A 13,962-nucleotide genomic window follows, 5' to 3' on the forward strand; every position below is an offset into this window, starting at 1 on the left:
AGGCATTCAAACCTCCCGCTCAAGCCTGTTGGCTACTGCCACTTTCTTACTGTAATTGGAGCTAAGACATCAGTGGAACCCAACCAGTAGTCCAACCAGAGGCCCAAAAGGGTTTTACATGCAGATTTCATAGCGTATCGAAAAGAGAAAAAACACAAGTTAAGGATGAGATGATCCATTTCTGTAAAGTCAAGTGTAGCCCTTAAATCCAGACTGTTGTCTGTTCCATTAACATAGCTGTAATTGTTTATCTATAGTATAATCTGGTACACTGGTTTTACATTTTTGACATTTTTGCAGTAGATCTATATATACTGTATATAAATATAGGTTATACATGTACTGTTTTCTTTTTCTTTTTTCTCTTCATCGTTTTCTCTTCTATTTTTATTTGACCGAAATAAAATACATCCAATCAATTCCCGTCCCAGGTCAGGCAGCTGGTGCCTCAGCGAGACCAGGCATTGATCGAGGAACATGCCCGGCAGCAGAACAACGAGCGTCTGCGCCGACAGTTTGCCAACCAGGCCAACGTCATCGGGCCCTGGATCCAGACCAAGATGGAGGTCAGTCTGAGCAGACAGGACAGTCAAATGAGCAGTTAGGAGTTCAGACGGAGGCCACCATGATGACTAGTATAGTATAGTATAGTATAGTATTTATGTGTCATTTTGTTTGTGCATGTCAATTTACCAGCTTCTATAATTGTACAGTCTCTATTTCAGCAGTGGTGATGTTAGTCACTCCAATCCAGTAACAATTATTCCATATAAACAAAGTTTCAAACAAGGAATCCTTTATTATTCACAGCATTTCACAGTCCAAAATTCAAAAACTCAATCAGCTACATTTACACTTTAGGCGTTCACCTGATATACTTACCCAGTGTGACTTACAATGTGGGCAAAGTTGAATATAATAGTATTTGAAATTGAAAATGTTAGATAATTTACATGACAAGAAACCAGCAATAAGGAGCCCAAGGGTCAAAACTGCAAACCATTGTAATTGCAATCCCCCTTCCCTTTTGCCCCCACTTCATTTGAAGGCTTACAATGGTTGTCTAAGGGATGAGAACATTGTACCACCCTTGGGTTTATGAAACCCATTCACACCTCATTTGCTACATTTAAAACTGCATGGTGGTCAAGCTGAAGACAGACTTTATCTTAGCTCTTGCAAACGTGACTTTTTGGAGATATTTAGGATTTAAGGGTTAGAGTTTCATCTGATAGCAACGATAAGTAACTACTAATCCCGTGCTCCTGGAAAGATGATGTATGACAGAGAGGTGTGAAGTAAAGATATAGGAGCCAGAAGTCGTCCACTTGTTAATAGCCTGCGTTGTTCTCATCAGTCTCTTCTTCTGTGGTTCTGTGCAGGAGATCGGCCGTATCTCCATTGAGATGCTCGGCACCCTGGAGGACCAGCTGACGCACCTACGCCAGTACGAGAAGAACATCGTCAACTACAAGCCAAAGATCGACCAGCTGGAGGGAGACCACCAGCTCATTCAGGAAGCTCTCATCTTCGACAACAAGCACACCAACTACACCATGGAGGTAAACCCAACCTTCAAAGGCAAGGAATCACCAAACATGACATGAAAAGAAGTGACATATATACTGAGTTTTCTGCATTGTCCAACCAATGTCTGTTCCTTTCATTTCTCACTGAAACTGTGTTTGCTGTGACCAACAGACCTGGGTCCAATAGAATTTGCAAATATGTTATGTTTTGTGTTAGTGTACATACAGATGGTTTGGGATTGCTACAAAGGACAAACAATCAGAGCCAGAAGGTTTAGACAATCACAGAAGAAATGTAGTAAACGTTTCTGTGATGATTGAGAAAGCTGGTAAACAAACAATTATCAATCAAACAAACAAGAAAACCTGCCAATAATCAGGTACAGTACTCCATGAAGCATTCAATATAGAGACAAGAGTATATAAAGTTTTTTTTAATAAATTATTTTGCTTTGATTTAATTGGCTCAGTCAGAGAAACTGTACAGTGGTGGCTAGCATGGACAAAGATTGAGAACAAAAGACCAAACACTATCTAAACATAGTTGTTAAAATTCAAAAGTGTGCTGGGTGACGCTTATCATTTTATCCACCAAAAAACAAATTTTACAGGAATTTGGCACTTGGTGTGTCTTCATTTCTGCCTGACACCATCTAACTTGTCCTGATGCAGTGAACCCCAGCCATCTTATGCTCCGCACAGGTTAAAACAAGCTCTCTGTTCTCCGCAGCACATCCGCGTGGGCTGGGAGCAGCTACTCACCACCATCGCCCGCACCATCAACGAGATTGAGAACCAGATCTTGACGCGAGATGCTAAGGGCATCAGCCAGGAGCAGATGAATGAGTTCCGGGCTTCCTTCAATCACTTCGACAGGGTCAGTAGTAGAACTGAGTCACACCGCAGAGAGACAGCAGACGGCAAGGAGAGGTGTAGCAGACCATTCATATCATCAGCTGTGTGGAGTTTGTTTTTGCAGCTAATACACATGCTATGAGTATGAGCTAGATTTGAATAGGAATAGAGTACTGTAGGTGTGCATTGGATTCTGGAACGTAAAGACTGCAGTCACATGAGTGTGTTTTCTGCACGTTTAGACAACATCGACAAAGCAAAGAGGTTGAGGTGAGAATATATCATTGTGGATCCGAGACCGTTCACCTCCTGTCATGCTGCCCAAGGTGTGGCTAACAACAGCCCTTTAACAATCTTTTAACCTGAAAACAGATTGATTGATTGATTGGTTGATGGATTGAACACACAGTGTGTGTGTGTGTGTGTGTGTGTGTGTGTGTGTGTGTGTGTGTGTGTGTGTGTGTGTGTGTGTGTGTGTGTGTGTGTGTGTGTGTGTGTGTGTGTGTCTGTGTCTAATACATCAGGCTGTGTAGTGACCTTACTGCTGGGTTGAAGAGGGACTTACAACTCAGTGAAAGATCATTTTAATGCGTGGGGGCTTTATAGATTCACATGAATGGAAAGTGTAGTCCAGAATCAGCTTCTTTATTTTATCAGCTAAATTCCTTACATTAGGGATTATAATCAACTAGTGCAGTGCCCGTTCCCCTCCCTCCCCTCCCACCATTCACACTCTCCCACTGGCAGGTGGATTGCCTTTTGAGCAACAATTGACATTCTAGTTAATACAGCTGGGTGATATGGTTGAAATCAATATCATGATGAATTTTCTCGATTTTGGTATATGAATTAATGAACTATTGAATTGAATTGAGACCGTGAAATTACATTTTTAAATAATCATATTAATGTTCATCTCGCCGAACGGAGTAGTAATGTTAGGTGTGATATCAAACAGATCTGAAATTTTCAAATAATATTCCTACCATACTTCATTATGTCATTATTTTTCAATCAAATTTGCTGATCAGTTTAGACAGCAGAATTGTGTGCCACATAATATCACAAAATCACCATATCATCAGTATATAATTCCACTGAAGGATGCTGAACGGTAATACTGAACTATCACCCAGCCATAGTTCATGCTATACCAGTGATATAATTTTCATATATTCTGCATAGCGACAACATATCTTTCCATTGATGGTTGCAAACCTCAGAGCATAGTGTTTACATTAGGGCCAGTGTGTCAGGAACACCACCTATTATGGATGAGTTTTTACTAGCCCTCCAACCCCCACCAGCTCTCCCGCCAAGCTCCTGTTGGCTCCACCATTACCTCATGCATTCTTCCATAGCTGCCCTATTGTTAATCAATATCCGTGGTGGATGATTGGAGCCCAGAGGAAGCTAACTGTGGAGCTGAACTCGCATCTCTGTTTCATATTTCATTTGATGATGAAGCCCCCTAAAGGCTTTCAGCTTGACATGACGTGGCTAGAAGTTAGGGAGCAGCGGGTCTCTAGTATAGATCAATCCTGCGCATTAGAAAATGAGTGGTGTAAAAAAAAGAGTCAGTAACAGTTTATTTGGATAGTCCACACAGAGAGTCTACAGAGTATTTGTAACATTCAACAGCTTTTTAGTTGACATTCAACAATTCAACTGTTGTTTTGCTTTTGTCTGTAGATGTTTGTCTGTAGATGTTGAACAGATTCTATTTGCTTCCCGTTCCACACAGCTGATTCTCATCACCTGATGCTACTCAATTATTCTGAGAATATGTAGGTATGTTCACGAATTGTCACATATACTCTGTGTGTTCAACATCTACAGACAAAAGCAAAAGTTGAATTGTTGAATGTCCACTAATAAACTGTGGAAATGTTAGAAATAAAGTGTTACCAACGAGTCTTCGAGGTTCTCCAAGAAAAGCACTCGATTGTATTAAAGTGTAAGAAAAAGCGTATTCTGTGTTGTCATGGTTCAGCAGCGGTATGAATAACCTCACTACAGCCCCCTGTAGTCTGCCTGCCACACTGCACCTTAACACCTCTGAATGCCCCTCACCCAGCATGGCAGCACTCACTGCTGCCACCGTGTGTTCACCTGCGAGATCCTAACAAATATGCACTGTGTTCTCTGTTGTTTTCCATGCATGCACCCCCCCCCCCCTCACCCCTCTTTATCCCCCATGCATGTTTCACCCCCATCCTCTCCCCACATCACCACCACCTCACCCCCCCCCTCACCCCCTCACTCCCTCACTCCTACCACCCCACCGTCACTGACACCCCTGTATGCATGGCCTGTGGCCCCCGACGCCTCGCCTGTCACTGGCCCCCGCTACACACCCCAAGGACCACTCGGGCACTCTGGGCGCGGAGGAGTTCAAGGCCTGCCTGATCAGCCTGGGCTTCGATATCGCCAACGATGCACAGGTACTAAGCTGCAGCCGCGGTGACACAATGGTTTCACTGTTAACTGTTTCTTTGTTTTCTTTCTTCTGCACTTCCCCCCCACATTATTTTTCCCCATCCCTACCTCCCCCTATCTATTCCCAACTGTACTCGTCCCCACCCCCCTTATCTAAATCTCCCACATCTTGCAACGTCCATGTTGTGGATTTGTTTGTGGTGCTCCTCCCAAATTTCTACTTTCATCCTTTTTCTTCCTATGATGTTCCTCTGCTGGCCGCCCACCACTCCTTCTCTATATCTCCCTTCCTCTCCTGGTCTTTCTCTATATCTCCCTTCTTCTCCTGGTCTTTCTCTATATCTCCCTTCTTCTCCTGGTCCTTCTCTATATCTCCCTTCTTCTCCTGGTCCTCCTCTATATCTCCCTTCTTCTCCTGTTCCTTCTCTATATCTCCCTTCTTCTCCTGTTCCTTCTCTATATCTCCCTTCTTCTCCTGGTCTTTCTCTATATCTCCCTTCTTCTCCTGGTCCTCCTCTATATCTCCCTTCTTCTCCTGGTCTTTCTCTATATCTCCCTTCTTCTCCTGGTCTTTCTCTATATCTCCCTTCTTCTCCTGGTCCTCCTCTATATCTCCCTTCTTCTCCTGGTCTTTCTCTATATCTCCCTTCTTCTCCTGGTCCTCCTCTATATCTCCCTTCCTCTCCTGGTCTTTCTCTATATCTCCCTTCCTCTCCTGGTCTTTCTCTATATCTCCCTTCTTCTCCTGGTCTTTCTCTATATCTCCCTTCTTCTCCTGGTCCTCCTCTATATCTCCCTTCCTCTCCTGGTCTTTCTCTATATCTCCCTTCTTCTCCTGGTCTTTCTCTATATCTCCCTTCTTCTCCTGGTCCTTCTCTATATCTCCCTTCTTCTCCTGGTCTTTCTCTATATCTCCCTTCTTCTCCTGGTCTTTCTCTATATCTCCCTTCTTCTCCTGGTCCTCCTCTATATCTTCCTTCTTCTCCTGGTCCTCCTCTATATCTCCCTTCTTCTCCTGGTCTTTCTCTATATCTCCCTTCTTCTCCTGGTCCTCCTCTATATCTCCCTTCCTCTCCTGGTCTTTCTCTATATCTCCCTTCCTCTCCTGGTCTTTCTCTATATCTCCCTTCTTCTCCTGGTCTTTCTCTATATCTCCCTTCTTCTCCTGGTCTTTCTCTATATCTCCCTTCTTCTCCTGGTCTTTCTCTATATCTCCCTTCCTCTCCTGGTCTTTCTCTATATCTCCCTTCTTCTCCTGTTCCTTCTCTATATCTCCCTTCCTCTCCTGGTCTTTCTCTATATCTCCCTTCTTCTCCTGGTCCTTCTCTATATCTCCCTTCCTCTCCTGGTCTTTCTCTATATCTCCCTTCTTCTCCTGGTCTTTCTCTATATCTCCCTTCTTCTCCTGGTCTTTCTCTATATCTCCCTTCTTCTCCTGGTCTTTCTCTATATCTCCCTTCTTCTCCTGGTCTTTCTCTATATCTCCCTTCTTCTCCTGGTCTTTCTCTATATCTCCCTTCTTCTCCTGGTCTTTCTCTATATCTCCCTTCTTCTCCTGGTCTTTCTCTATATCTCCCTTCCTCTCCTGGTCTTTCTCTATATCTCCCTTCTTCTCCTGGTCTTTCTCTATATCTCCCTTCTTCTCCTGGTCTTTCTCTATATCTCCCTTCTTCTCCTGGTCCTTCTCTATATCTCCCTTCTTCTCCTGGTCTTTCTCTATATCTCCCTTCTTCTCCTGGTCTTTCTCTATATCTCCCTTCCTCTCCTGGTCTTTCTCTATATCTCCCTTCTTCTCCTGGTCTTTCTCTATATCTCCCTTCTTCTCCTGGTCTTTCTCTATATCTCCCTTCCTCTCCTGGTCTTTCTCTATATCTCCCTTCTTCTCCTGGTCTTTCTCTATATCTCCCTTCCTCTCCTGGTCTTTCTCTATATCTCCCTTCTTCTCCTGGTCTTTCTCTATATCTCCCTTCTTCTCCTGGTCTTTCTCTATATCTCCCTTCCTCTCCTGGTCTTTCTCTATATCTCCCTTCTTCTCCTGGTCTTTCTCTATATCTCCCTTCTTCTCCTGGTCTTTCTCTATATCTCCCTTCTTCTCCTGTTCCTTCTCTATATCTCCCTTCTTCTCCTGGTCTTTCTCTATATCTCCCTTCTTCTCCTGGTCCTTCTCTATATCTCCCTTCTTCTCCTGGTCTTTCTCTATATCTCCCTTCTTCTCCTGTTCCTTCTCTATATCTCCCTTCTTCTCCTGGTCTTTCTCTATATCTCCCTTCTTCTCCTGGTCCTTCTCTATATCTCCCTTCTTCTCCTGGTCCTCCTCTATATCTCCCTTCTTCTCCTGGTCCTCCTCTATATCTCCCTTCCTCTCCTGGTCTTTCTCTATATCTCCCTTCTTCTCCTGGTCTTTCTCTATATCTCCCTTCCTCTCCTGGTCTTTCTCTATATCTCCCTTCTTCTCCTGGTCTTTCTCTATATCTCCCTTCTTCTCCTGTTCCTTCTCTATATCTCCCTTCTTCTCCTGGTCCTTCTCTATATCTCCCTTCTTCTCCTGGTCTTTCTCTATATCTCCCTTCTTCTCCTGGTCTTTCTCTATATCTCCCTTCTTCTCCTGGTCTTTCTCTATATCTCCCTTCTTCTCCTGGTCCTTCTCTATATCTCCCTTCCTCTCCTGGTCTTTCTCTATATCTCCCTTCTTCTCCTGGTCTTTCTCTATATCTCCCTTCTTCTCCTGGTCTTTCTCTATATCTCCCTTCCTCTCCTGGTCTTTCTCTATATCTCCCTTCTTCTCCTGGTCTTTCTCTATATCTCCCTTCTTCTCCTGGTCTTTCTCTATATCTCCCTTCTTCTCCTGTTCCTTCTCTATATCTCCCTTCTTCTCCTGGTCTTTCTCTATATCTCCCTTCTTCTCCTGGTCTTTCTCTATATCTCCCTTCTTCTCCTGGTCTTTCTCTATATCTCCCTTCTTCTCCTGGTCCTTCTCTATATCTCCCTTCCTCTCCTGGTCTTTCTCTATATCTCCCTTCTTCTCCTGGTCTTTCTCTATATCTCCCTTCTTCTCCTGTTCCTTCTCTATATCTCCCTTCTTCTCCTGGTCTTTCTCTATATCTCCCTTCTTCTCCTGGTCCTTCTCTATATCTCCCTTCTTCTCCTGTTCCTTCTCTATATCTCCCTTCTTCTCCTGGTCCTCCTCTATATCTCCCTTCTTCTCCTGTTCCTTCTCTATATCTCCCTTCTTCTCCTGGTCCTCCTCTATATCTCCCTTCTTCTCCTGTTCCTTCTCTATATCTCCCTTCTTCTCCTGGTCCTTCTCTATATCTCCCTTCTTCTCCTGGTCTTTCTCTATATCTCCCTTCTTCTCCTGGTCTTTCTCTATATCTCCCTTCTTCTCCTGGTCTTTCTCTATATCTCCCTTCTTCTCCTGGTCTTTCTCTATATCTCCCTTCTTCTCCTGGTCTTTCTCTATATCTCCCTTCTTCTCCTGTTCCTTCTCTATATCTCCCTTCTTCTCCTGGTCCTTCTCTATATCTCCCTTCTTCTCCTGGTCCTTCTCTATATCTCCCTTCTTCTCCTGGTCTTTCTCTATATCTCCCTTCTTCTCCTGGTCTTTCTCTATATCTCCCTTCTTCTCCTGGTCTTTCTCTATATCTCCCTTCTTCTCCTGGTCTTTCTCTATATCTCCCTTCTTCTCCTGGTCTTTCTCTATATCTCCCTTCTTCTCCTGGTCTTTCTCTATATCTCCCTTCTTCTCCTGGTCTTTCTCTATATCTCCCTTCCTCTCCTGGTCTTTCTCTATATCTCCCTTCCTCTCCTGGTCTTTCTCTATATCTCCCTTCTTCTCCTGGTCTTTCTCTATATCTCCCTTCCTCTCCTGGTCTTTCTCTATATCTCCCTTCCTCTCCTGGTCTTTCTCTATATCTCCCTTCTTCTCCTGGTCTTTCTCTATATCTCCCTTCTTCTCCTGGTCTTTCTCTATATCTCCCTTCTTCTCCTGGTCTTTCTCTATATCTCCCTTCTTCTCCTGGTCTTTCTCTATATCTCCCTTCTTCTCCTGGTCTTTCTCTATATCTCCCTTCTTCTCCTGGTCTTTCTCTATATCTCCCTTCTTCTCCTGGTCTTTCTCTATATCTCCCTTCCTCTCCTGGTCTTTCTCTATATCTCCCTTCCTCTCCTGGTCTTTCTCTATATCTCCCTTCTTCTCCTGGTCTTTCTCTATATCTCCCTTCCTCTCCTGGTCTTTCTCTATATCTCCCTTCCTCTCCTGGTCCTTCTCTATATCTCCCTTCTTCTCCTGGTCTTTCTCTATATCTCCCTTCTTCTCCTGGTCTTTCTCTATATCTCCCTTCTTCTCCTGGTCTTTCTCTATATCTCCCTTCTTCTCCTGGTCCTCCTCTATATCTCCCTTCTTCTCCTGTTCCTTCTCTATATCTCCCTTCTTCTCCTGGTCCTCCTCTATATCTCCCTTCTTCTCCTGTTCCTTCTCTATATCTCCCTTCTTCTCCTGGTCCTCCTCTATATCTCCCTTCTTCTCCTGTTCCTTCTCTATATCTCCCTTCTTCTCCTGGTCCTCCTCTATATCTCCCTTCTTCTCCTGTTCCTTCTCTATATCTCCCTTCTTCTCCTGGTCCTTCTCTATATCTCCCTTCTTCTCCTGGTCCTCCTCTATATCTCCCTTCTTCTCCTGTTCCTTCTCTATATCTCCCTTCTTCTCCTGTTCCTTCTCTATATCTCCCTTCTTCTCCTGGTCCTCCTCTATATCTCCCTTCTTCTCCTGGTCTTTCTCTATATCTCCCTTCTTCTCCTGTTCCTTCTCTATATCTCCCTTCTTCTCCTGGTCTTTCTCTATATCTCCCTTCTTCTCCTGTTCCTTCTCTATATCTCCCTTCTTCTCCTGGTCTTTCTCTATATCTCCCTTCTTCTCCTGGTCTTTCTCTATATCTCCCTTCTTCTCCTGGTCCTTCTCTATATCTCCCTTCTTCTCCTGGTCTTTCTCTATATCTCCCTTCTTCTCCTGGTCTTTCTCTATATCTCCCTTCTTCTCCTGTTCCTTCTCTATATCTCCCTTCTTCTCCTGGTCCTCCTCTATATCTCCCTTCTTCTCCTGTTCCTTCTCTATATCTCCCTTCTTCTCCTGGTCCTCCTCTATATCTCCCTTCTTCTCCTGTTCCTTCTCTATATCTCCCTTCTTCTCCTGGTCCTCCTCTATATCTCCCTTCTTCTCCTGTTCCTTCTCTATATCTCCCTTCTTCTCCTGGTCCTCCTCTATATCTCCCTTCTTCTCCTGTTCCTTCTCTATATCTCCCTTCTTCTCCTGGTCCTTCTCTATATCTCCCTTCTTCTCCTGTTCCTTCTCTATATCTCCCTTCTTCTCCTGGTCCTCCTCTATATCTCCCTTCTTCTCCTGGTCCTCCTCTATATCTCCCTTCTTCTCCTGGTTTCCTTTGTCCATCGCTGACCTTGTAGAAGAGAACAGGATTGATGGATGCTGAAGACTTCAAAACCTGCCTTGTCTCCTTGGGTTACAACCTGGTAAAGCCTTGAACACTCTTAAAGTATGCAAATTTGAATGTGTGTGAGTGTGTACATCCGCTCATAATTGGAAGGTGACTATAGAGAGCCAAAGTGGAACGTCACTTCCTGCTTCAGCACTGTACCAGAGATTTTCATCAGCCATTTATTTTCCCATAGACATTTTGTAAAATGCTTATAAAAATAGTTTTACTTGTTCAAACCAAACGGTTCAGATATATTTAGAAACAGGAGAGATCACATAACATTTCACTCGGACCAAAACGTAAGAAATTGCGGATTTAAAGAAAATATTTTTCCAATGTTTTTTTTAAGTTTTGGTCGGAGGGAAATGTTCTATGGCCTCTCCCGATTCTAAATATAGCTGAACCGTTTCGTTTGAAAAAAGGTAAAACTATTTTTATAAGCATTTTACGAAATGTCTATGGGAAAATCAATGGCAGAAGAAAATCTCTGCTACAGTGCTGAAGCAGGAAGTGACGTTCACTTTGCCTCTCTATTGTCAAAGCTGCAGGAACTGGTCATGATGATAGATGTGACGTTTCATATATGGAAAGCAAAACACTTTAAATTGAAATAATAGGTTCAGGACTTTTCAAAGTGGGAGGCAGGCCTCCCCAGCGCGGCTCCAAACAGTTTCAGGGTAGGCAGTGAATGGAAGTGAAAAAATATTAGATTAGTTATTGCAGAAGTTATCAAAAGGAGATAGAATAGCCTGTATGTGTGTGATTTGGTTAAAGAGATAATTCAGAAATACAGTGGTTTGGGGGAATTTACTGTTTTTGTTACTTTCCCAGACTCAGAAACAAATGCCTTCAGTTCAGACAGACCGTTTCTGTTTATTAAGTATAGTCTGAATTATGTCAACAGCAATATCAGGCTATCATGGCTCATTTGGTGAGTTGCAATGCGATCAAATAACATAATCATGATGGGGGGGCTTTGACCAAGCTCTGTCTGAGAGGTAGTCTCTCAAGCCAGTCTATCTCATCCACAGTCTTCGAATGCTCCAGAGACAGTCTATACTTCAGACCATTCAAAATTTAAATTTGGACAGACGGAATTGTAATCTTCCAAAGAAAAATGCACTTCACACCGCAAGGAAGTTCGATGGTATTCGACCAATCATGTCACTCGGGACCATAACTGAGGCAGGTGATTGGATCCCCGCCTTACTTTCTACCAGATATCCTGCATTATTTTGACTGGATATGCCTTTACCAACTTTGAGACCTGCCGAAGTACAGACGGTGGTAGCAGTACAGACGGTGGTAGAAGTACAGACGGTGGTAGTTGAAGTACAGATGGTGGTAGAAGTACAGACGGTGGTAGTTGAAGTACAGACGGTGGTATTTGAAGTACAGACGGTGGTAGAAGTACAGACGGTGGTAGAAGTACAGACGGTGGTAGTTGAAGTACAGATCGTGGTAGTTGAAGTACAGATGGTGGTAGAAGTACAGACGGTGGTAGAAGTACAGACGGTGGTAGTTGTCGGGGGCATTTGAAAATTGCGGGAGCCAATGCGTCTGTCTTGAGAGACTACATGTATCTGAGGGGAGGCCCACAGTCTCAGACTTTGAAAACCCCTGATATGGATCAATGATCACAAAGGTTAACATTAAACACAGTCCATGTTTTCAATGTATATTTCCCATAGATCACCACTAAAATAACACATTCATATAGCTGATTATGTAAATGGAAGATTTGCACACAATAATCACTCCAAGTCACTTGTGTTATATTTGTACAGTGAATGAAACAAAAAACCTTTGCCTCGGCTGTGTTTTCACTGTGTCCCCGGGGGGATTGTCTCAATGGGACTGAGTTTGACAGATTCTCTGTGTTGCCTTCAGGGTGAAGCGGAGTTCTCGCGCATCATGAGCATAGTGGATCCCAACCGGATGGGCCTTGTCACCTTCCAGGCCTTCATCGACTTTATGTCCCGTGAGACGGCCGACACCGACACTGCCGACCAAGTCATGGCCTCCTTCAAAGTCCTGGCAGGGGACAAGGTATTTGTATGGAATGATTGCATTTATTGAAGTTGAAACTGATTATAGAAATCAAACTCATGTTACCAAGTCTGTATCCTATTGAAACCACATTACATTGAAAAGTCCTAGATATTTAGTTTTCTTTAAGATATTAAAGGTCCCATTTTGTGTACAAGAAGGTTTTCCTTGCCTCTTTGATCATAAAGGATTTGGGTGTGCTACTGTATATAAACATCATGGAGGTTTCAAAACACATGATGGTCCCTAGATCAATCCACACAAGCCATAGAAGGAAGAACAAACAAGCCGTTTTGTCTTCCGTGACTTTGTGACATCACAAAGTGACACAAATCTCATTTGCCCGCTTAAAGCGCTGCCCCCACCAACTGAATGCGGAAGAGCAAACCTTGTTGTCTGTAGCATAGCTGTAGCATAGCTGTAGCATAGCTGTAGCATAGCTGTAGCATAGCTGTAGCATAGCTGTAGCATAGCTGTAGCATAACTGTAGCATAGCTGCGTAGAATAGAAACATGTCCAGAAAACAATCCAACTGAACCAAAGATGAATCTATCCTAACACATCATCTGATCAGAGGTCCCGCCCCCTCAAACAGCACAGGGGAGAGACAGAGCAAATAGAGAAGTCCCACAGAGGCTGGATTGGAGTTTTCTTCTTTGCACCTTGTTGTAAAAACCCATGAGACATGTTTTAAACAGCTAAAAAAATAGCATCAAATAGGACTTAAATTGCTACTGGACAACATTTAAACTCGGGACATGATGACATGAACTTGACTGGGGCCTTTGGTCACACTTCTGTTCTAATAATAAAAAACCTCATGTCATGTTTCACCAGAACTACATCCTGGCGGACGAGCTTCGCCGGGAGCTGCCTCCCGACCAGGCGGAGTACTGCATCGCCCGCATGGCGCCCTACACCGGCCCCGACGGCGTGCCTGGAGCCCTCGACTACATGTCCTTCTCCACCGCGCTGTATGGAGAGAGCGACCTTTGAACCCGAGACCGTGAGCCTCCCCGCTCTCTCCACAGCCAGACCCTCCCACCTCCCCCTGGCAGCGACTTTGTGAAAAATAGGGTGGTTAGGGCAGTTTACAGCCATTTATGATGGCCGCCACCAACCATGATCATATTTCTATTATCATCGATGTCCATGATAATAGAAACTGCATTCAGGTTGACGCGTCAGAGCCTGAACGTTGTATCGGCCAATCAGGCGGCGCTTCTTTTATGAATATGAATGAGTTTCCCCCTAACCACGTTACTTTTGGGAAAGTCGCGCCTCGGGAGCACACTCCTGTCCTACCGCGCTCATTTTTGTACGTCTCCGGCCTTCTCTTTTTTGTCCTAATCCTCTGTCTCCTCCTCACCGCTCCCTCACACTCTCGTCTCCGTTGTATTTGCTTCCCCCACGCAGTGCAGCAACTCTCCGCGTTTACAAAGAGGGAGAGAGAAAAATGTTTGTTCCTGTTTTTATTTTCCTCGTTGTCATTGTTGTCCTTCATAAAATGAATAAAGTTAACATATTTTATTATACAGAACAAAAAAGGTATTTTTCTTCACCTGATTGAAAATAAGAGACGGAAATTGTAATAAAGAAAA

General features: G+C 43.8%; 1 protein-coding gene across 3 annotated transcripts in view; it reads left to right on the top strand.

Moving 5' to 3' along the window:
• Positions 1-13,962, top strand: part of actn1 (actinin, alpha 1) — a 112,043-nt gene extending 98,081 nt beyond the window's left edge. The window contains exons 16-22 of one of the 3 annotated variants that reach the window (XM_083634403.1): positions 432-566; positions 1,383-1,562; positions 2,260-2,406; positions 4,748-4,828; positions 10,281-10,346; positions 12,203-12,361; positions 13,199-13,962. In XM_083634403.1, coding sequence (XP_083490529.1) covers positions 432-566; positions 1,383-1,562; positions 2,260-2,406; positions 4,748-4,828; positions 10,281-10,346; positions 12,203-12,361; positions 13,199-13,357 — 927 coding nt within the window. In that variant the 3' untranslated portion in view covers positions 13,358-13,962. The remainder of the gene's footprint in view (positions 1-431; positions 567-1,382; positions 1,563-2,259; positions 2,407-4,747; positions 4,829-10,280; positions 10,347-12,202; positions 12,362-13,198) is intronic. The other 2 variants (XM_083634401.1, XM_083634402.1) reach the window with 2 other exon arrangements.

The sequence above is a fragment of the Poromitra crassiceps genome, assembly GCF_964638095.1.
Source record: "Poromitra crassiceps genome assembly, chromosome: 3".
Taxonomy (NCBI): domain Eukaryota; kingdom Metazoa; phylum Chordata; class Actinopteri; order Beryciformes; family Melamphaidae; genus Poromitra; species Poromitra crassiceps.